Source organism: Lonchura striata, chromosome 27 (genome assembly GCF_050655825.1).
Source record: "Lonchura striata isolate lonStrDom1 chromosome 27, ASM5065582v1, whole genome shotgun sequence".
NCBI classification, from domain to species: Eukaryota; Metazoa; Chordata; class Aves; order Passeriformes; family Estrildidae; genus Lonchura; species Lonchura striata.
This window is the reverse complement of record NC_140729.1, coordinates 1510128-1533189: the sequence shown is the minus strand read 5'-3', so window position 1 is coordinate 1533189 and position 23062 is coordinate 1510128. Positions and strand designations below refer to the sequence as shown.

At 62.2% G+C, this 23062-nt stretch overlaps 2 protein-coding genes across 3 annotated transcripts; both read left to right on the top strand.

Moving 5' to 3' along the window:
• Nucleotides 1-3126: 3126 nt before the first annotated feature.
• On the top strand, nt 3127-14523 carry SP2 (Sp2 transcription factor). Of its 2 annotated transcripts, XM_077788434.2 has the most exons (7): nt 3127-3268; nt 4556-4631; nt 6457-7425; nt 8679-8964; nt 11985-12159; nt 13311-13504; nt 14369-14523. In XM_077788434.2, exons 2-7 carry the CDS (start codon nt 4569-4571, stop codon nt 14467-14469), a joined length of 1788 nt encoding a protein of 595 aa, XP_077644560.2. In that variant the 5' UTR covers nt 3127-3268; nt 4556-4568; the 3' UTR covers nt 14470-14523. The 2 variants fall into 2 exon arrangements, with proteins under 2 accessions (XP_077644560.2, XP_077644561.2); XM_077788435.2 differs by lacking the exon at nt 3127-3268 and having other exon boundaries at nt 4494-4631.
• A 2698-nt stretch (nt 14524-17221) lies between these two features.
• Nucleotides 17222-22260, top strand: PNPO (pyridoxamine 5'-phosphate oxidase). The gene is made up of 7 exons (XM_077788433.2): nt 17222-17345; nt 18538-18662; nt 19060-19159; nt 19560-19613; nt 20371-20499; nt 20823-20893; nt 21143-22260. The coding sequence occupies exons 1-7, from the start codon at nt 17301-17303 to the stop codon at nt 21306-21308; spliced, it is 690 nt and encodes a 229-aa protein (XP_077644559.2). The 5' UTR covers nt 17222-17300; the 3' UTR covers nt 21309-22260.
• The last annotated feature ends 802 nt before the right edge of the window (nt 22261-23062 follow it).

The following is a 23062-nucleotide window of genomic DNA, read 5'->3' as shown; positions in this document are numbered from 1 at the left end:
GGTCGCCGCACGCCCCGGGGGCAGCCCGGGGGTGGCCGCGGGGCCCCAGACGGGCACAGGCGGAGCTGCCCGGATCCTCCCCGCGGGTTTTGGGGGGCCCCACGCCCAGACGGCCCCGAGGGGGTGACGCCGGGGTGACGTTGAAGCTGCTGAGCCTGGGGGGGGACCCCGGGACTGCTGGAGGTGGCACGGTGGGGACGATGCCAGGTGAGGAAGGGATGGTGGTGGCACTGGGTGGGAACAGCCCTGCGGGGTGGGCACAGTCCTGGGGGGGTGTCACAGCCACCATGGGTGTGTCACAGCCCCCACGAGGGTGTCACGGTCCCCACGGGGGTGTCACAGTCCCCATGGGGGTGTCTCAGCCCCCAAGGGGGTGTCACTGCCACCACGGGGGTGTCACAGCCAGCACGGGGGTGTCGCAGCCACCATGGGGGTGTCACAGCCACCACAGGGGTCTCACAGACACCACGGGGGTGTCACAGCCCCCACAGGGGTGTCAGGATCCCCACGGGGGTGTCACAGAGCCCCACAGAGATGTCACAGCCACCACGGGGGTGTCACTGCTACCACGGGGGTGTCAGGGTCCCCACGGGGGTGTCACTGCCACCACGGGGGTCTCACAGCCCCGACGAGGGTGTCACAGTCCCCACGGGGGTGTCACAGCCCCCCGGGGGTGTCCCCACAGCTGCTGGGACACCAGCCCCTCCCTGCCCTCCAGCTGTGCCCCCACAAGGTGCAGCTGGCGACAAGAACGGAGCCACCCCCGTGCCAGCCGCAGCGCCCAGGGCACCGCTGGCACCGCTGGCACATCTGGCACCTCTGGCACGGCTGGCACGGCTGGCACGGCGCTGCCCACCCGCTCCCCGCGGCCAGGGCCGCCCGCCAGCCGGCAGAGATCTCTATCGCGATTATCGCGGCGGGGTTGCCCTGCCCGCAGCGCGGCCGGGTCACGGCGCGCCCGCGGGCGGCGTTTCCCCGGCGGAGCGGGAGCCGCTGTCGGGACTCGGCCTCGGCGACGGAGCTGGCGGCTCGGCGGAGGCTTCAATGGCGTTTTTAATTGGAGTTTTAATTAGTCCCGTGCTAATCGCGCTGCCGTATCTGCGCCCAGCCGGCCCGGCTGTCAGTCACGGCCCGGGGAAACCTGCGCGGCGCGGGGCGGGGAGCGGCGGCGGCGGGCACGGGGACAGCGGGGACAGAACGGGGACAGAGGGACAGCGGGGACAGAACGGGGACAGAACGGGGACAGCGGGGACAGAACGGGGACAGCGGGGACAGCACGGGGACAACGGGGACAGAGGGACAGAACGGGGACAGAACGGGGACAGAACGGGGACAGAGGGACAGAACGGGGACAGAACGGGGACAGAACGGGGACAACGGGGACAACGGGGACAGCGGGGACAGAACGGGGACAGCGGGGACAGCGGGGACAGAACGGGGACAGAACGGGGACAGCGGGGACAGAACGGGGACAGAACGGGGACAGAACGGGGATAGAGGGACAGAACGGGGACAGTGGGGACAGGACGGGGACAGCGGGGACAGAACGGGGACAGAACGGGGACAGAGGGACAGAACGGGGACAGAGGGACAGAACGGGGACAACGGGGACAGCGGGGACAGAACGGGGACAGGGACAGGAACGGGGACAGCGGGGACAGAACGGGGACAGGAACAGGGACAGGAACGGGGACAGCAGGGACAGGAACGGGGACAGAACGGGGACAGGGACGGGGACAGGAACAGGGACAGGAACGGGGACAGCGGGGACAGGAACGGGGACAGGGATGGGACAGGGACAGGGTTAGGGGATTTTGAGGGTAGATTTTGGGGAGCGGGGCGGAGCTGGGGTGGATTTCGGGGTGCGGGGCGGGGCCGGGGTGGATTTTGGGGAGCTGGGGTGGGTGAGTAAGCGGGGCGGGGATGGCAGCGGGAGGCTCCCGCCGCAGCAGCTGCCCACAAATGGAGGCCCCGCGGCCACAGACACGGCACAACAAAGCACCGGCAATTATTTGGCTCCAGCGGGAGGGAGCTGCCGGGCCTGGGGGGGTGCAGCCAGCCGGGCACCCCCGAGCACCCCCGGGCACCCCCGAGCACCCCTGAGCACCCCCGAGCACCCCCGAGCACCCCCGGGCATCCCCGGGCTGGCACGGCCAGGGGCCCCGGGGGGAGTGGGGAGGTTCAGGGACCCCCATGGGTTTTGGGGACCCCGAAATTTGTGAGGGGTTCGGGGATCCCCATGGGTTTTGGGGACCCCAAAATCTGTGAGCGGTTTGGGGACCCCACTGGGCACCCCAACCTCTGCTGGAGACCCCTGAACCCTACAAGGGAACAGGGCACCCCCAATCCCTCCAGGCACCCCGATCTCCACCAGCACCCCCACTCTGACAGGGCGCTGGGGACCCCCATCCCGGGGGGAGACGGGGGGAACCCCAAATTCCGCAGGGACCCCCCCAAATTCCGCAAGGACACCAAATTCCGCAGGGACACCAGATTCTGCAGGGACCCCAAATTCCGCAGACCCCCAATGCCGCAGGGTCCCACAATTCCACAGGGACCCCAAATTCCTCAGGGACCCCCCCAGTTCCTCGGGGGCCCCAAATTACACAGGAACCCCCAATTCCTCAGGCACCCCCAGTTCCACAGGGAGCCCCCAAATTCCAAAGGGAGCCCCCGACCCCCGCCCGAGGAGCCTTTAACGGGTGGGGGGCGAGGGGGATCCCCGGGACTCCCCACCCGCCGTGACGTCATCCGCCTCCAACAACCGCTCGGGCTCCCCCTCCGCCAATCACGGACGCAGCTCGTGCGCCTCGCACCTCCCATTGCTTGCTTGAGCTGTCGATCAAAATCTTTGACCAATCATAAGGCGTATTTCGGGTGGGTCCCGCCCACGAGACTGTCCGCCCCTCTTTGACGGGCTGTCAATCAAACAGCGGCTGGGCTTGCGGCCATTGGCTGTCTGCACTGTCAATCAGAGATCTGCGCTTCTATTGGCTTCCCGCTGCCGTCCATCACCTCAGATCTCCGCGCCCATTGGCGGAACCACCCCTCCATCACCATCCTTATCGCTCAGCGCAGCTGCCAATCAACCTCCACCCCAACTCCGATTGGCCGCTTCTCCCCCATCTCACCGGCTATTGGCCAGCTCTCAAAGGACCCGTTCGGCGATTGGTCCGAACGCGGCCAGGGGGCGGGCGCAGCAGGGCGGTGCCGGGCGGAGGAAGATGGCGCCGTGAGCGGTGGGAGCCGCCGCCGCCGCCGCCGGCCGGTCAGTGCGGGGCCGCCGGGGCCGGGCCGCGGCCGCCGCGGGGCCGCCCGGCCGGGAGCGGCCTCCCCGAGCCGCCCCCCCGGCAGCGCCCGCCGGGCGGGCCGCGCTTCCGGCAGCGGGGCCCGGTCGGGGGCGGACCCGGCCTGTGGGACCCGCCCCCCCCGGGACCGGCGGGGGGGATGTGAGGGGGTTTGGGATGATTTGGGGAGGTTTGAGGGGGGTTTGGGGGTGTTTGGGGGGATTTGAGGGGGTTTGGGATGGTTTGGGGGTGTTTGAGGGGGGTTGGGGGGATTTGGGGGAGGTTTGGGGGGATTTGAGGGGATTTGGGGGTGTTTGAGGGGGGTTGGGGGAATTTGGGTGTGTTTGAGGGGGATTTGGGGGAGGTTTGGGGGAATTTGAGGGGGTTTGGGGGGATTTGGGGTGTTTGGGGGAGGTTGGAGGGGTTTGGGGGGATTTGAGGGGGGTTTGGGATGGGTTTGGGGAGGTTTGAGGGGATCTGGGGGGATTTGAGGGGTTTTGGGGTGGGGGATTTGGGGTTTTGGGGGGGTTTGTGAGGGTTTGAGGGGGATTTGGGAAGGATTGGGGGGGGGTTGAGGGGGATTTTGGGGGGTTTGGGGGAATTTGGTGGGGGGGAGGATTTTGGGGGAAGGTTTGGGGGGAGTTTGGAGGTTTGAGGGGTTTTAGGGGAAGCCAAATTTCCCCTGGGGATCTGGGGCTGGTCCCCGGGGATCTGGGGGTGGTCCCTGGGGATCTGGGGATGGTCCCTGGGATCTGGGGCTGGGATCTGGGGATGGTCCCTGGGGATGAGGGGCTGGTCCCCAGGGATCTGGGGCTGGTCCCTGGGGATCTGGGGCTGGGATTTGGGATCTGGGGCTGGGATCTGGGGCTGGGATCTGGGGCTGGTCCCTGGGATCTGGGGCTGGGATCTGGGGCTGGGATCTGGGGCTGGTCCCTGGGATCTGGGGCTGGGATCTGGGGATGGTCCCTGGGGATGAGGGGCTGGTCCCCAGGGATCTGGGGCTGGTCCCTGGGATCTGTGGATCCCTGGGGATGAGTGGCTGGTCCCCAGGGATCTGGGGCTGGTCCCTGGGATCTGTGGATCCCTGGGGATGAGGGGCTGATCCCTAGGGATCTGGGGCTGGTCCCCAGGGATCTGGGGCTGGGATTTGGGACCTGGGGCTGATCCCTAGGGATCTGGGGCTGGTCCCCAGGGATCTGGGGCTGAGATCTGGGGCTGGGATTTGGGATCTGGGGCCGGTCCTGATCCCCTCCTGGCCTGTCCCACAGCTGCAGGGACAGCATGGCTGCCACGGCCGCCGTCAGCCCCAGCGAGTACCTGCAGCCCACCGCCGCCTCCGCCCAGGTGAGCCCGGCCCCGGAGGGGCAGGAAACTCCCGGGGGATCTCCCGGGGGCTCCTTCCTTCCTCCCTCCCGGGGGTCTTCCTCCTTGCTGAGGGTCTGTGCTGTTCCCAGGCTGGGCTTCCAGCTGTTTGTGATGGTCCCTGGGAAACCCCAGGGAGTTTTCGGGATGTCCACAGCTTTAGGGTGGTTCTAAGGGCTTTTTACAGTGGTTCTAAGGGTGGTTCTAAGCTTTAGGGTGGTTCTAAGGATGGTTCAAATATTTAGGATGATTTTAAGCTTTAGCGTGGTTTTAAGGACGGTTCAGATATTTAGGATGATTGTAAGGATGGTTCTAAGGATGGTTCTAAGCTTTAGGATGGTTTTGAGGATGGTTTTAAGTTTTAGGATGATTTGAAGGATGGTTTTAAGCTTTAGGATGGTTTTAAGGATGATTCTAAGGGTGGTTCTAAGCTTTAGGTTGGCTTTAAGGATGGTTCTAAGCTTTAGAATTATTTTAATGATGATTTGAAGCTTTAGGATGGTTCTAAGGGTGGTTCTAAATATGGTTCTAAGCTTTAGGATGGTTTAAGGATGGTTCTAAGGGTGGTTTTAAACTTTAGGATGGTTCTAAATCTTAGCATGGTTCTAAGGGTGGTTCTAAGCTTTAGGATGGCTCAAATATTTAGGATGATTTTAGGGATGGTTTTAAGTTTTAGGATGATATGGAGGATGGTTCTAAGCTTTAGGATTATTTTAAGGGTGGTTCTAAGCTTCAGGATGGTTTTCAGGACACAAGGATGGGATTTTAAAGGATTTCAGGGCACAAGGATGGGATTTTAAATGTCCCCACTGCTGAAAGCAGCGAGGTGCTGGACATGGGGAGGAATTCCTTCACAGAAAAATTGGGAATTGGGATGAACTGCCCGGAAAGGTGCTGCAGTCACCTGGGGGTGTTTAAGGGAAACCTGGACGTGGCCCTCAGTGCCCCCAGGTGGGACTGGACAGTCCCAAAGATCCTTTCCAGCCTCATTTTTTGGGGAATTCCCACACACGGGTAATTAATCCTCTCCCTTAATCAGGGCTGAGCTCTGTTGTTTTGATTTTTAAAAGTGCTACGTTTTCTTTTATTTTTTTTTTTTAAGTTTTAAAGTTCTTATAGAACTCCTTTAGCTTTCTGATAATGTTTATGTATTTGATAATCAGAGTTTTTACACATTTTATGTGGAAATAGATTAGTTTCCATATTTCTGTGTGGATGGAGAGAAATGATTGATTGATGGATGGATGGATGGATGGATGGATGGATGGATGGATGGATGGATGGATTGATTGATTGATCGATCTTTGGACCAGTGTGGTTGGAGAGGTGCTGATTCCATCCTCCAATCCACGGTCACTTCTGGAATTCTATAAATACCAGATCTTTGAATAAAACTGGTATTTTCTGGTATCTTCTGAACTTAAAAAAAACAAACAAAAAAACAACGCAAAAAAATCCAAGAAAAACCGCAAAAAAAAATCCCAAGAAAAACTGCAAAAAAAATCCCCAAAAAACCCGCAAAAAATCCAAGAAAAACCGCAAAAAAATCTAAAAAAAAATCGCAAAAAATCCCAGAAAAACTGCAAAAAACCCAAGAAAAACCACAAAAAAACCCAAGAAAAATCACAAAAACCCCCAAGAAAAACCACAAAAAAACCAAACAAAATACCAAAAAAAAACAACCCCAAAAAACAAGCAAAAAACCGCCAAAAACCCCAAAAATGGTAAGAAAAAGGTAATATTTTTAAGATTCAGAAGAGCGGAGCTGCTCCTGCCGGGGCTGGCCCTGACTGCCCTCTCTCCCCAGGACTCGCAGCCCTCTCCCCTGGCCCTGCTGGCCGCCACATGCAGCAAGATCGGTCCCCCGGCCGTGGAAGCGGCCGCGGCGCCGCCGGCGCCTCCCCAGCCCGCCCCTCGCAAGCTGGTGCCCATCAAACCCGCCCCGCTGCCGCTGGGCTCGGCCAAGGGCGGCATCGGCATCCTGTCCTCCAAAGGGAACCTCTTCCAGATCCAGGGCTCCCAGCTGGGCGCCTCCATCGCCGGCGGGCAGCTGGTTTTCGCCATCCAGAACGCGGCCGTGCTCAACAAAAGCTCGCGTTCCTCCTCGTCCTCCTCGTCCTCCTCGTCGTCCTCGTCGTCCTCCTCCAACATCCAGTACCAGGCGGTGCCGCAGCTGCAGCCCGGCGCGGCTCAGACCATCCAGGTGCAGCCTAACCAGATCCAGATCATCCCGGGCACCAGCCAGGCCATCCTCGCTCCCTCCTCTTCCTCGCACAAACCCGTGCCCATCAAACCGGCCCCGGCGCAGAAAGCGGCGGCGGCGGGTGGCGGCGTGGTCAAACTGCCCGGCGGCGGCAACGTCACCCTCACCCTGCCCGTCAACAACCTGGTGAGCGCCGAGGCGGGCGGGCAGCCCCAGCTGCTGACGGACAGCCCTTCCAAAGCGGGCAAGAAACCTCGGAAAAAGACCACGGCGCCGGGCCAGCCCGCCGCCCTGGCCGTGGCCGAGCAGGTGGAGACAGTGCTGATCGAGACCACGGCCGAGAACATCATCCAGGCGGGCAGCAACCTGCTGATCGTGCAGAGCCCCGGCGCGGGGCAGCCGGCCGTGGTGCAGCAGGTGCAGGTGGTGCAGCCCAAGCAGGAGTCGCAGGTGGTGCAGATCCCGCAGCAGGCGCTGCGCGTGGTGCAGGCGGCCTCGGCCACGCTGCCCACCGTGCCCCAGAAATCCTCGCAGAACTTCCAGATCCAGGCGGCCGAGCCCACCCCCACCCAGGTACGGCCTCCCTGGAGTCTGCTCCCTCTTGTTCCCCTCCGCTGCTCGCCCAGGGTTTGGGGCTGGAGGGTTTTGTGAGATATTCCCAGCTTGGGGGTGGTTCAGGCATTGCTGAGTGGATTCTCTGGAGATCGGGGGTGCAGCCATGCCCTCTGCAGGGATTTAGGAGCTCCAGCTGCTTTTTCAGTGTCCTGAAGCCTCCCCAGTGCCACAGCTGGGGTTGGGATGAGCCAGCTGGGAGCCCCTGGGACACGAATGGGGGAGGGAGAGGGGTTGGTGTCTTTGTGTTGCCTTGGGCAAAATCCAGGAGTAAATCCAGGAGCTTTCTCCTTTCTCCAGCGGTCCCACAAAGCTCCAGACTCACTTCCCAGTGAGAGGGAGGAGGGGCTGGGATGCATTTCCCAGACAAGCTGTGGCTTCCCCATCCCCGGCAGCATCCAAGCCCAGCTTGGACCACCCTCCTCCAGCAGAACCAAGTTAAAACAAGACAAAACCTCCAAACAAAACCCCACCAACCCCAAACCATCCCACCACTCCCGAGCTGTGCGGGGCCCATCAGATCCCTGCCAAATCCTGCTCCTCTTCTGCGGGGGCGCCGGGCTCCAGGACGGTTTGGGTGGATGGAGACCAGAGATCTCTGAAGCTGCTCTTAGAATATCTGGTTTATTAGAGAGGGTGACGGGCCCTGCTTGGAGTCACCAGAGGTGACCCGTGGCAGGCCCTAGGGCATGGGGGCAGGGAGAGGCAAGGGGTAGAGGGAGATAAGAGGATGCTCCAGGAGAGGGGGGAAGTTCCAAGAGAGTGGGAGTTCCAAGAGAGGGGAAGTTCCAAGAAAATGGAAGTTCCAAGAGAGCGTCTGGCTCCTCAGGGACCCCTTATCAGGGGGCTTCAAGGTGGGCTGGAACAAGACTTAGGCCAATGGGGTCACAGACTCCTGATGCTTCAGGGGAGGGTTACAGGTGTGGGATGAACCACACATTGGGGTGAGATCGAACAGTCCATTTGACCCTTGGACCTACCTGTAGGTAAGGGCATTATTCAACCAGAAGGGTGATTGTCTTCATCCTGGCTGTACTATTGTCTTCTACTTGTGCAGTAACTAAGGTTTGGTATGTCACAAACAAAGTGGGAGTAGGAGTAGGAGGAGATGTTACCATCTCAATCACTGTATTTCCTAAATCCTTTACCAGGAAATCCTATTTATAAGGCTTTTCTTGTTCCATCTTCCCCAACACTTCCCTCCTGGTCTGCAGGTGTACTTCAAGACGCCGTCGGGCGAGCTGCAGACGGTGCTGCTGCAGGACACCTCGTCCATCCCGGTGCTGCCGCCGGCGGGGCCGGCGGGCGGCCCCGCGCCGCGCAGCCCCGGCCGCAAGCCGGCCCCGCGCAAGGAGCGCCCGCTGCCCAAGATCGCCCCAGCCGGGGGCATCCTCAGCCTGAGCGCGGCGCAGCTGGCGGCGGCCGCCCAGGCCATGCAGACCATCAACATCAACGGCGTGCAGGTGCAGGGCGTGCCCCTCACCATCACCAACAGCGCAGGTGGGCGCCAGCGCCGGGGGGCTCCCGGAGCTTCCCGAGGGTGGGCATGGGCGGTGGGATCAGCCCTGGAGCAGAGCAGATCAGATCAGATCCTGAGGGTGACAGGGATTGAGCTTCCCGAGGGTGGGCATGGGCAGTGGGATCAGCCCTGGAGCAGAGCAGATCAGATCAGATCCTGAGGGTGACAGGGATTGAGCTTCCCGAGGGTGGGCATGGGCGGTGGGATCAGCCCTGGAGCAGAGCAGATCAGATCGGATCCTGAGGGTGACAGGGATTGAGCTTCCCGAGGGTGGGCATGGGCGGTGGGATCAGCCCTGGAGCAGAGCAGATCAGATTGGATCCCTCAGGCTCCTGAGGGGGACAGGGACTGAGCTTCCTGAGGGCAGGGATAGGCAGTGGGATCACCCCTGGAGCAGATCAGATCAAATTAGATCCTGAGAGTGAGAGGGATTGAGCTTCCCGAGGGTGGGCATGGGCGGTGGGATCAGCCCTGGAGCAGAGCAGATCAAATCAGATCCCTCCTGCTCCTGAGGGGAACAGGGAGAGTGGGCAGCTCCCGGAGCTTCCCAAAGATGGAAGGTCCTTGGATCAGATCAGATCAAATCAGATCCCTTGTGCTTCTGAGGGGGACAGTGGGCAGCTCCCGGAGCTTCCCAAGGGTGGGGATGGGCAGTGGGATCAGCCCTGGTGCAGGTCAGATCAAATCAGATACTGAGGGTGACAGGGACTGAGCTTCCTGAGGGTGTGGATGGGCAGTGGGATCAGCCCTGGAGCAGAGCAGGTCAAATCAGATCCCTCAGGCTCCTGAGGGGGCCAGGGACTGAGCTTCCTGAGGGTGGGGATGGGGAATGGAATCCTCACCAGATTTAAACAGATCCCTCGTGCTCCTGAGGGGGATGAGGACACTGGGAAGCTCCCTGAGCTTCCTGAGGATGGGGATGGGGAATGGAATCACCCCTGGATCAGATCAAATCAGATCCCTCGTGCTCCTGAGGGGAACAAGGACAGTGGGAAGCTCCCTGAGCTTCCTGAGGATGGGAGGTGTCTGAAACAGATCAGTTCAGATTGGATCAGATCTCTCGTGCTCCTGAAGTGGACAGGGACAGTGGGCAGCTCCCTGAGCTTCACAAAAATGGGAATGTGGAATGGAATCCGGTCTGGATCAGATCAGATTAAATCAGATCTCTCGTGCTCCTGAGGGGGACGAGGACAAGGAGCAGCTCCCTGAGCTTCCCAAAGATGGGATGTCCCCAGATCAGATCAGATCTGATCCCTCGTGCTCCTGATGGGGGACAGGGACAGTGGGCAGCTCCCGGAGCCTCCCAAGGATGGGATCTCCCCGGATCAGATCGGATCCCTCTTGCCCCCAGGGGCTCTGCAGTGTCAGCACCTCCTGCAGTCACTCCCACGAGCCGGGAGTGTTTCCCAGAGTGTCCTTTGGGTGGTTGCCAGCACGTCCTGGAGAGCTGTGGGTGACAGGGATGGCTGCCTGCCCAACCTGGCTGTGCCAAGCTGGGGAAGCACCTGAGGTTTCCTGGGGCTGGAGCATCTCCCTTGATCCCATTCCAAGGCTGGAGCATCTCCTTTGATCCCATTCCAGATCCCATTCCAGGGCTGGAACATCTTCCTTGGGTCCCATCCAGATCCCATTCCAGATGCCATTCCAGGGCTCGAACATCTTCCTTGGATCCCATCCAGATCCCATTCCAGATCCCATTCCAGGGCTGGAACATTTCCCTTGGATCCCACTCCAGATCCCATTCCAGGGCTGGAACATCTCCCTTGGATCCCATTCCAGATCCCATTCCAGGGCTGGAACATCTCCTTTGATCCCATTCCAGATCCCATCCCTGGGGCTGGAACATCTCCCTTGGATCCCATCCAGATCCCATTCCAGGGCAGGAACATTTCCCTTGGATTCCACTCCAGATCCCATCCCCTGGAACATCCCCACCCCTGGCAGCGAGGAACTCTCCACGCTCCCAAGCCCAGGAGAGGCACATTCACCCCCCCAGCTCCATTTTTCCAGCTCCACATCCAGGGATCACCATTCCAGGGCAGGAACCCCTCGCTCCAGGGATCTTCCCGAAGCCCAAACCCGCCGGGCTCGGCCCCGCTGCTCCCGGTGCCGGGAGCGTCACGTCCTCACGTCCCTGTCCGGTCCCACGGAGCCCAGGGGAGGCAGCTGTGTCTGCAGGGAGCTTATCTCTTATCTCTTATCTCCTCCCTGAGATAAGGCCGCTCCTGCTGCCTCCCTGCTTTCTGCCCCTCTGCTCCTCCTCAGCACAAACCCCAACCCCAGCGCCGTTTCCCGCTCCACCGTTCTCCCAGGACTGGCTTTTGTGGCGCAGGGGGGGATTGAATTAATTGGATTAATTAGCTCTTTCAATCAGTGTGGAGGGGACCGGTAGGACCTGCTGCCCACGGGGTGCGCTGAGCTGAGCCAGCCTCAGCCAGGACATTCCCACCTCCTCCCATCCTTCGGCTTCGCGCTGCCGCCGGATCCCTCGCTCCCTCGCTCCCTCCCTGCTGCTGTGCTCCTGCGCTGCCAAACCCCACTTGTTCTTCCCCTCCTCCTCCTCCTGCTGGGAGCAGCAATCCCAGTCCTGATCCCAATCCCAATCCCGATCCCGACCCCGCTTGCTGACGCTGACCCCGTCTTCTTCTTTCCAGCCCCTGTCACGGCTGCCAGGGACGCCCGAGCCTGGAGCGGCCCTTAGGCTGGCTGCTGGGGTAAGTCCCGTTTTTTTGCTCAATATATTGCACGTTTTTTCAAAGTTTCTTTTTTTGTTTCCTCTTTTTGAGCCTTTTTTTCCCCGCCCCCCTAAAAGGGTCGAAAAACTTTTTTGAAAACTTTGAAAAACCGCACAGTATATTCAGAAAAAAGGGACTTACCGGGAGAGGCACGCGGCAAAGGGGGGCTGTGCTGCATGAGGGGAGAAATCTGGGATATTCCCTGCTCCAGAGGGTCCGGTGGGAGCAGCGTGGATGGATCCTGACTGCTCCTTTTCCCTCCCCAGGCCAGCAGCAGCTGACGGTGCAGAACGTGGCCGGCAACAACGTGACCATCAGCGGGCTGAGCCCCACGCAGATCCAGCTGCAGATGGAGCAGGCGCTGTCCGGGGACATCCAGCCCGGAGAGAAGAGGAGGAGGATGGCCTGCACCTGCCCCAACTGCAAGGACGGCGACAAGCGGTGGGTTGGGAGAGCGGGAAGGGCTCGTCCTGCTGGGATCCACCTCTCCCAGAATAACCCGGAGGGGCTCATCCTGCTGGGATCCACCTCTCCTTGAATAATTTGGAGTGGCTCGTCCCGCTAGGATCCGCCTCTCCTGGAATAATCTGGAGGGGCTCATCCCACCGGGATCTGCCTTTCCTGGAATAATCCAGAGGGGCTCATCCTGCTGGGATCCACCTCTGCTGGGCCATCCTTTGGGATCCTCCTCTTGGAATAACCCAGAGGGGCTCATCCCGCTGGGATCCACCTCTCCCGGGCCATCCCTCGGGATTTACCTCTCTTGGAATAACCAGGAGTGACTCATCCCGCTCGGATCTGGGATCTGCCTGACCCGGGAGCAGTTTATCCCTTGGGATTCGCCTGTCCCAGGAGGGGTTCATCCCTCGGGAGCTGCCTCTTCCGGGCTGACCCAGAGCGGTTCATCCCTCCGGATCTGCCTGTTCTGGGAGCTGTTGATCCCTCTGGATTTGCCTCTCCCAGGCTAACTCAGAGCGGTTCCTCCCTCGGGATCCTGCTTGTCCTGGGATCTGCCTCTCCCAGGAGCAGTTCCTCTCCCGGGATCCGTCTCTCCTGGAATAACCGGGAGCGGTTCCTCCCTCGGGACTCGCCTGTCCCGGGCTAACTTAGAGAGCTTCATCCCTCGGGATCCTGCTTGTCCTGGGATCCGCTTCTCCCAGGAGCGGTTCCTCCCTCTGGACCCGCCTCTCCTGGAATAACCGGGAGCGGTTCCTCCCTGTGGATCTGCCTGTCCCGGGCTAACTCAGAGCGGTTCCTCCCTCGGGATCTGCTTGTCCTGGGATCCACCTCTCCCAGGAGCGGTTCCTCTCCCGGGCTAACCTGGAGTGGCTCATCCCGCTCAGATCCGGGATCCACCTCTCCCAGGAGCGGTTCCTCCCTCGGGATCCGCCTCTCCTGGAATAAACTGGAGCGGTTCCTCCCTCTGGATCTGCCTGTCCCGGGCTAACTCGGAGCGGTTCCTCTCCCAGGATCCGCCTCTCCTGGAATAACCTGGAGCCGTTCCTCCCTCTGGATCCGCCTCTCCTGGAATAACCGGGAGCGGTTCCTCCCTCGGGGCCCGCCCGTCTCCGCTGACCCCGTCTCTCCCGCAGGCCGGGCGATCCCGGGAAGAAGAAGCACATCTGCCACATCCCCGAGTGCGGGCGGACGTTCCGCAAGACGTCGCTGCTGCGGGCGCACGTGCGGCTGCACACGGGCGAGCGGCCCTTCGTCTGCAACTGGGTGTTCTGCGGCAAGCGCTTCACGCGCTCCGACGAGCTGCAGCGGCACGCGCGCACCCACACAGGTCTGGGACCCCCGGGGACCCCTGAGCGTGGGGCGGAGACACACACGGGGCTGGGGTGTCCCGGGATATCCCCAGTTCCCATGGCAGAGACAGACACGGGGCTGGGATGACCCGGGATATCCCCAGTTCCCATGGCAGAGACACACACGGGGCTGGGATGTCCCTGGAGTGTCACTGTTCGCAGTGCAGAGACACACACGGGGCTGGGGTGTCCCGGGATATCCCCAGTTCCCATGTCAGAGACACACACGGTGCTGGGGTGTCGCGGGATATCCCCAGTTCCCATGGCAGAGACACACACGGGGCTGGGATGTCCCTGGAGTGTCACTGTTCGCAGGGCAGAGACACACACGGGGCTGGGGTATCCCCATTTCCCAGGGCAGAGATCCCAAACGGGGCTGGGATGTCCCTGGAGTGTCCCTGTTCGCAGGGCAGAGACCCACACGGGCTGGGATGTCCCAGGATATCCTCAGTTCCAATGGCAGAGACACACACGGGGCTGGGGTATCCCGGGATATCCCCAATTCCAATGGCAGAGACACACACGGGGCTGGGGTATCCCTGTTCACAGGGCAGAGACCCCAAACGGGGCTGAACCCCCCGGGGGACCCCTGAGCGTGGGGCAGAGACACACACGGGGCTGGGTTATCCCGGGATATCCCCAATTCCCATGGCAGAACCCCAAACTGGCACTGCAGTCCCACCCCGCTGTCCCCACTGTCCCTGAGCCCTGTCCTTGTCCCCACAGGTGACAAACGCAGGTGCCAGCAGCTGTGTCCCCGCTGTCCCCTGACCCCCGTCCCTGTCCCCAGGGTGACAAACACAGGTCCCTGCTGTCCCTGACCCCCGTCCCTGTCCCCGCAGGTGACAAACGCTTCGAGTGCGCGCAGTGCCAGAAACGCTTCATGCGCTCCGACCACCTGACCAAGCACTACAAAACCCACCTGGTCACCAAGAACTTGTAGGGCCGGCGGGGCCCGGCCCCACAGCCGGGGCCAGGCCGGGTCCCTCCCCGAGCCCCGCGCTGGCCCAGCCCCACGGCACGGCCGGGGTGACCGTGGGGCACCGGGGGGACCCGGGCACGGCCCCACGGCACGGCCGGGGTGACCGTGGGGCACCGGGGGGACCCGGCCCTGGCCCCACGGTGTGCCCGGGGTGGCCGTGGGGCACCGGGGGGACCCGGGCACGGCTCCACGGCATGGCCGGGGTGACCGTGGGGCACCGGGGGGACCCGGGCACGATCCCACGGTGAGCCCGGGGTGACCGTGGGGCACCGGGGGGACCCGGGCACGGCCCCACAGTGAGCCCGGGCGGCCGTGGGGCACCGGGGGGACCCGGGCACGATCCCACGGTGAGCCCGGGGCGGCCGTGGGGCACCGGGGGGACCCGGGCACAGCCCCACAGCACAGCTGGGGCAGCCATGGGGCACCGGGGGGACCCGGCCCCGGCCCCACGGTGTGCCCGGGGTGGCCGTGGGGCACTGGAGGGACCCGGGCATGACCCCACAGTGAGCCCGGGGCGGCCGTGGGGCACCGGGGGGACCCGGCCCCGGCCCCATGGTGTGCCCGGGGCGGCCGTGGGGCACTGGGGGGACCCGGGCACGGTTCCACGGCACCGAGCGCCCCAGAAAGGGGCTGGGAAGCCCCCGGGCTTGGGGGTGACACACAGACCCACCTGTGACCCCCCGGGTTTGGGGGTGACACACAGACCCACCTGTGACCCCACAGACTTCGGGGGTGACACACAGATCCCGGTGACCCCATGGGTTTGGGGGTGACACACAGACCCACCTGGGACCCCCCGGGTTTGGGGGTGACACACAGACCCCAGTGACCCACGGGTTTGGGGGTGACACACAGACCCACCTGGGACCCCACGGGTTTGGGGGTGACACACAGACCCCAGTGACCCACGGGTTTGGGGGTGACACACAGACCCACCTGGGACCCCACAGACTTCGGGGGTGACACACAGATCCTGGTGACCCCATGGGTTTGGGGGTGACACACAGCCCCCCCACAAGCTCATGGGGTACCCCAGACCCTTCCTGGGACCCCACAGATTTAAGGGGTGTCCCTGAAACTCATGGGGTACCCCAGACCCTCCCCTGTGACCCACAGTCCCCCCTGTGACCCCCCAGGTTTATGGGGTGCCCCAAACCCCCCCTGTGACCCCCTCAGATTTACGGGGTACCCCCAAACCCCGCAGAGGCCCCCGGGAGGAGGGGCAGGAGCACATTCCTACTTTATATTTAAAGTTATAAATACTATAAATATCTATGATCCCTTTGGAAAAATCCCTTTTTTTCTATGGAATCGTTGCCTTACACTCCCCTCCCCAGCCCCCCGTGCATCATGAGTGCTTTTTTAATCTATTTAATCCCTCAGTTCCCTCACAAAATTCCCATTTTTCCCCTCCCCCACGGCCAATTGTCTCTCCCGATTTTTATTTCCGAGCAACGTCGGCATTTCCCCACTTTATTTTATTTTATTTGCAATTTTGGGACTCCATCCCTTATTTCCCCCCCCCTTTTTTTTTTTCTATTTTTCCCCTTTTTTTTCTATTTTCCCCCTATTTTCTCCAATTTTCCCCCCTTGTTTTTTCTATTTCCACCCTTGTTTTTCCCTTTTTTTTTCTTTTTTCCCCCCTTTTCCCCCTTTTTCCCCCTTTATTTTTCTTTCCCCTTTTTTCCTTTTCCCCCTTTTTTTTCTATTTCCCCCCTTTTTTCTGTTTCCCTTTTTTCATTTTTCCCCCTTTCTCTTTTCCCCTTTTTCTCTTTTCCCCTTTTTCTTTTCCCCCATTTCCTCTTATTTTTTCCTTTTTTCCCCCCTTTTTTCTTTTTTCCCCTTTTATTTCCCCCCTTTTTTTTCCTTTTCCCCCCTTTTTTCCCTTTTTTCCCCCCTTTTCCCCCACGTGTGCGTCCCCTCCGTGTACAGTGTACATTGTATCATAGATTATATTGCTTTGGAGCTTTTAAATTAAACAAAATCCACTTTATTTTTTAGTTGAGGGCGTTTTCCCTGGATTATGTGACGGATCTGTTCCCAGTTTTCTGAGCTGTACCCGGAGGCAGCCGGGAGCTTTTCCTTGCTAAATAAATTCAGTCACCAGAGGCCATTCCAGGCTCGTGTTCCCTCTTTTTCTTATTCCCTGGGAATTTCGTGGATGTGGTGAGAAAATTGGGAATGGGGGAATTTGGATGAATTGATGGAAAATTGGAGGAATTGATAGAAAATTGAGGAATTGATGGAATTTCAAGAAATTGATTGAAAATTGAGGAATTTTTGCAGGAAATTTGCTCCCTACCCCACCTGTGAGCTGCTGGGTCAGGAGTGGCGGTTCGTCCCCAGATGTCCCTGTCCCCAAATCCCTGTACCCCTGTCCCCAAATCCCTGTCCCCAAATCCCCCTGTCCCCAAATCCCCTTGTCCCCAAATGTCCCCAAATCCCTGTCCCCAAATCCCCATCCCCACCTCTCCCAGCCCCTGTCTCTCATCACAATCCCCCCCAGCCATGCCCAAGGGTCCCGTTCCCACCGTCCCAGTGTCGCTGTCCCGGTGTCCCCGTGTCCCGGTGTCCCCTGTCCCCTCCCGGGGTCGCGGCCCCTTTAAGAGCCCCGCGCGCCTCTCCGTACTCCGCCACTACTTCCGGGTCTCTTGTCCCCGCCCCTTTCCTCCTCCTCCAATGGGCCGCCAGCTCCTCCGGAGGCGCGCGCTCTGTGCCGCTCCCTATTGGCTGTGTTGGAGGAGGGGGCGTGTCCGTTCTCGGCCACGCCCCCGGCGCGGTGCGGGGCCGCAATGGAGCTGGAGCAGCTGCGGAAGCGGTACCGGGGGGACAGCGAGGTGGTACCGGGACACGGGGGACACGGGGGGACAGCGAGGTGGTACCGGGACACGGGGGACACGGGGGGACAGCGAGGTGGTACCGGGACACGGGGGACACGGGGGGACACGGGGGGACACGGGGGGGACAGCGGGGACAGGGAGGGGACAACGGGAGGACAGGGAGGTGTTCTCCCGGTCCCACCCCGGTGTCCCGTGACCGTTTCCCGGTGTCCCCAGGCGTTCGAGGAGTGTCACCCGCTGTCCCCTGACCAGTCCCCATGTCCCTTCGTGTCCCCAGGCGTCCGAGGAGTGCCACCCAGTGTCCCCTGTCCCCGTGTCCCCCTGACCCCTGACCTGTCCCCTGTCCCCAGGCGTTCGAGGAGTGCCACCCAGTGTCCCCTGTCCCCTGACCTGTCCCCTGCCCCCTGACCTGTCCCCTGTCCCCTGACCTGTCCCCAGGCGTTCGAGGAGTGCCACCCGCTGTCCCCTGTCCCCTGACCTGTCCCCAGGCGTTCGAGGAGTGCCACCCAGTGTCCCCTGTCCCCTGACCTGTCCCCTGCCCCCTGACCTGTCCCCTGTCCCCTGACCTGTCCCCAGGCGTTCGAGGAGTGCCACCCAGTGTCCCTTGTCCCCTGACCTGTCCCCTGCCCCCTGACCTGTCCCCTGTCCCCTGACCTGTCCCCAGGCGTTCGAGGAGTGCCACCCAGTGTCCCTTGTCCCCTGACCTGTCCCCTGCCCCCTGACCTGTCCCCTGTCCCCTGACCTGTCCCCAGGCGTTCGAGGAGTGCCACCCAGTGTCCCCTGTCCCCTGACCTGTCCCCTGCCCCCTGACCTGTCCCCTGTCCCCTGACCTGTCCCCAGGCGTTCGAGGAGTGCCACCCAGTGTCCCCTGTCCCCTGACCTGTCCCCTGCCCCCTGACCTGTCCCCTGTCCCCTGACCTGTCCCCTGTCCCTGTCCTGTCCCCAGGCGTTCGAGGAGTGCCACCCAGTGTCCCCTGTCCCCTGACCTGTCCCCTGACCTGTCCCCAGGCGTTCAAGGAGTGCCACCCGCTGTCCCCTGTCCCCTGACCTGTCCCCTGCCCCCTGTCCCCTGACCTGTCCCCTGTCCCTGTCCTGTCCCCAGGCGTTCGAGGAGTGCCACCCGCTGTCCCCTGTCCCCTAACCTGTCCCCTGTCCCCTGACCTGTCCCCTGTCCCTGTCCTGTCCCCAGGCGTTCGAGGAGTGCCACCTGGTGTCGCTGGAGCCGCTGGGGCAGCTCCGGGCGTGGCTGCAGGAGGCGCTGCAGTGCCCGGACATCGCCGAGCCCAACGCCGTGTGCCTGGCCACCTGCGGCAGGTGCCACCGCGGGGACACCGGGACACCGCGGGGACATGGGGGGGACACCGGGGACACCGCTGGGGGGACACCAGGGACAGACTGGGGACACCGCAGGGGACACCGGGGGTGAGACGGGAGACACCGGGGAGTGACACAGGTGACATGGGAGTGACACACAGGAGGTGACATGGGTGACACTCAGGTGACACTCAGGTGACATGGGTGACACTGGGGGTGACACACAGGAGGTGACACAGGTAACACACAGGGGGTGACGAACACACAGGGGGTGACATGGGTGACACTCAGATGACACTGAGATGACACAGGTGACACCCAGGGGGTGACACAGGTGACATACAGGTGACACTGAGGTGACACACAGGTGACACTGGTGACACGCGTGTCCCCGCAGGGATGGGCGGCCCTCGGCCCGCATGGTGCTGCTGAAGGGGCTGGGCCCGGACGGGCTGCGCTTCTTCACCAACTACGAGAGCAGGAAGGGCCGCGAGCTGGTGAGGCCTGGGGAGCCAAAAACCCTGAAAGCACCCCAAAATCCTGATAAACCCCCCAAAATCCTGATAAACCCCAATAAATCCTGATAAATCCTGGAGCTGGTGAGGCCTGGGGAGCCAAAAACCCCCAAAAGCACCCGAAATCCTGATAAACCCCCCAAAATCCTGATAAACCCCCCAAAATCCTGATAAACCCCCCAAAATCCTGATAAACCCCAATAAATCCTGGAGCTGGTGAGGGCTGGGGAACCCCTGAAATCCCAGTAAACCCTGATAAACCCCGATAAATCCCCAGAAATCCTGATAAATCCCAATAAATTTGGAATTCCTGGAACTGCCAAGGGCTGGGGGAGGGAAATTTTGGGATAAATCTGGAATTCCGGGATCCTCTTCCCACCAGGACTCCAATCCCTTCGCCTCCCTCGTCTTCTACTGGGAGCCGCTCTGCCGGCAGGTGAGGGGGTCCCGGGGTGCTGCCCTGGGGTTTGGGGTCACCCCCGGGGGGATTTGGGGCTGGGGTCACCCTCAAGGGGGATTTGGGGCTGGGGTCACACCCGGGGGGATTTGGGGCTGGGGTCACCCCCTCAATGGGAGGATTTGGGGCTGGGGTCACCCTCAAGGGGGATTTGGGGCTGGGGTCACCCCTGGGTGGGTGCTGGAGTGAGACAGCATGGGGGTGGTTGCGGTTTTTGGGGGGAAAAGTCAGGAAATTGGGTGGTTTTGAACTCGGGAGTGCCTTTAACATCGCTAGCCAGGTCCTGGAGGATGGTGGACCCCAGCAGGGACATGATCCCTGTGGTTTTTGGGTGGAAAAGTTGGGGAATTGGGTGGTTTTGTGCTAAGGAGCCCCTTTGGACCTGTGCTGGCCCAGGTGTGGGGTCAGGCCCCGTCCTGCCGCACAGGAGCGGGGTCAGGGTTCAGGGTGTGGGTTCAGGGCTGTTCCTGCCCCACAGGAGCGGGTTCAGGGTGTGGGTTCAGGGCTGATCCTGCCCCACATCTGTGGGTTCAGGGTGTGGGTTCAAGGTGTGGGCTCCGGGCCATTCCTGCCCCACAGGTGTGGGTTCAGGGTGTGGGTTCAGGGCCGTTCCTGCCCCACAGGTGCGGGTGGAGGGCTCGGGGCTGTTCCTGCCCCACAGGAGCAGGTTCAGGGCCGTTCCTGCCCCACAGCTGTGGGTTCAGGGTGTGGGTTCAGGGCCGTTCCTGCCCCACAGGTGCGGGTGGAGGGCTCGGTGCGGCGGCTGCCGGAGGAGGAATCCGATCGCTATTTCCAGTCCCGGCCCAGGGACAGCCAGATCGGGGCCGTGGTCAGCAGGCAGAGCTCCGTCATCCCCGACCGCGAGGTGGGCCGGGGTCGGGATCGGGGCCGGGGTCGGGATTGGCCTTGGGATCGGGATTGGCATTGGGATCAGCCGGGATCCACCAGGATCGGCCTCCCTGTTCCCTTTGGGATCAGCTCTGGGATCCCCTCACAGCCCCGTTGTGTTTGGGGTCCCCTCACGGCCCCGTTCCCTTTGGCATCCCCATTCATTCCCTCTGGGATCCCTGTTCCCTTTGGGATCCCCTCACAGCCCCGTTCCCTTTGGGATCCCTGTTCCCTTTAGGATCAGCTCTGGGGTCCCTGTTCATTCCCTCTGTGACCCCTCACGGCCCCGTTCCCTTTCAGTACCTGCGCAAGAAGAATGCGGAGCTGGAGGAGCTCTACAGGGACAAGCCGGTGCCCAGGCCAGACTACTGGTGAGCACGGGGAGCTGAACCCCCAAATCAGCCCAGAACCCCCCTAGAACCTCCCTGAGCCCCCCTAAGACCCCCAGACCCCTTCAGAGCACCCTCAGAGCCCCCCTGAGTCCCCTTAGATCCCCTCAGAGCCCTCTGAATCCCCTCAGATCCCCCCAGATCCCCCCTGAACCCCCTCAGATCCACCCAGAGCCCCCATGAAGCCCCCCAGATCCCCCCAGAGCCCCCCCGGTCCGGTGTCCCCGGCAGGGGCGCGTACCTGGTGGAGCCGGAGGTGGTGGAGTTCTGGCAGGGCCAATCGAACCGGCTGCACGACCGGATCGTGTTCCGGCGGCTGCGGGACCGCACGGCGCCGCTCGGGGCCATGACCCACCGCGGCCACGGCGACTGGGTCTACGAGCGCCTCTCGCCCTGAGACCGAGTGGCCCCGGACCGGCCCCGGACTGGCACCGAGCGGCCCCGGACCGGCACCGGACTGGCACCGAGCGGCCCCGGACCGGCACCGGACCGGCACCGAGCGGCCCCGCAATGTCCCCGAGTGTCGCGACTGCCCCAGAACTTCTTGGGGAATATCCCCGAGGGAATGTCCCCGAGGGTGGCGGCGGCCCCACAATGTCCCCGAGCGGCCCCGGAACGTCCCCGAGGGTCGCGGCCGCCCCGCCCTGTCCCTCGCTGTACGCTGGGGAATGGCTTTGGAGCTGCCCTCACCTCGGTGTGTCCCCAAATCTGCCTGCAGCTGCTTCTGGTGGTTAATTAATCGTGTTAATGATCGTGCAGGGTCTGGCTGTGACCCCAGTGACCCCCCTGTCCCCATCCCTGTCGCTGTCCCTGTCCCTCGCTTTGTGCTGAGGAGTGGGTCCAGAGCTGCTCTCACCTCGCTGTGTCCCCAAATCTGCCTGCAGCCGCTTCTGGTGGTTAATTAATCGTGTTAATGATCGTGCAGGGTCTGGCTGTGACCCCAGTGACCCCCCTGTCCCCATCCCTGTCGCTGTCCCTGTCCCTCGCTTTGTGCTGAGGAGTGGGTCCAGAGCTGCCCTCACCTCGCTGTGTCCCCAAATCCGTATGCAGCCGCTTCTGGTGGTTAATTAATCGTGTTAATGATCGTGCAGGTCCGGCTGTGACCCCAGTGACCCCCCTGTCCCTATGCCTGTCGCCATCCCTGTCCCTGTCCAGCCGCTGCCACCTCTCCCTCCCTGTTTTAGCTGGAATTGTGGAATGTGCTCCATTCCCAGTTCGTTACCGCTGTTGTTTAATTAACTTAAATCGTGTTGCCGTTGTCGTGGCCTGTCCCAGGGCCGCGAGCCCCCAGCCCTCACCCGTCCCCTCCTCCAGCTGCCTGGGAAAAAATAAACCGGGATTTCTGTGCAGCCTTTGGGTTAATTCCGGGTTAATGTTTACCCAGGCGGGGCCGGGCTCTCCCGGGACAGCCGGAGCTCGGAGCTGCCGCGAATCCCGGGCCTGGACCCGGCCCTGGCTGAAACCAACCCCAAAAACGCGCCCCGGTCCCGAGTGTGCTGTCCCGGAGCGGGATCGTGCCAAGGGCACCCTGTCCTGGGCGGTGCCAGGGCAGCCCTGGCATGCAGGGACGGTGGCCACGGGGCTGTCACCCCCTTTGTGCCACTGTCACAACCCCGGAGTGGCTCTGGACCCGTCCCGTGGCAAGGACAGGAGGGGACAGGGCGACGTGGCAGGAAGGGGCACAGAATTGTCCCAAATTCCAGGGGTGAAAGGAGCGAGGGGCTCCGCTCTCCTCCCGGATCCGCCGGGACACGATCCGGGATCCCGGAGCGACAAGGGACGAGCAAACAGAGCCCAGGGCGGGACCGGGGGCAGCTGGCACCGGCCCGGGGGGCAGCTGGCACCGGCCCGGGAGGAGCTGGCACCGGCCCCGTGCCGGGAAACCGGGGCTGGGCTCGGGGCGGGGCTGGAGCTCAGGAACAGCCGCGCCCTGCGGAGCTGGATCCCGGCATCGCGGATCCCGGGATCACGGATCCCGGCATCGCGGATCCCGGGATCCTGGCTCGTCCCTTTCTCCGCGGGCTCCGGGATCTGGGAGGGCTCCCCGGGCTGCGGCCGGCCCCGCGTGTCCCCTTTTCCAGCGGGTCCGGGATTCCCCGGGATGGCCGCGCTCCCAGCGGGGCTCCAGAGGGAGCCAGACCTGCCAGCAGG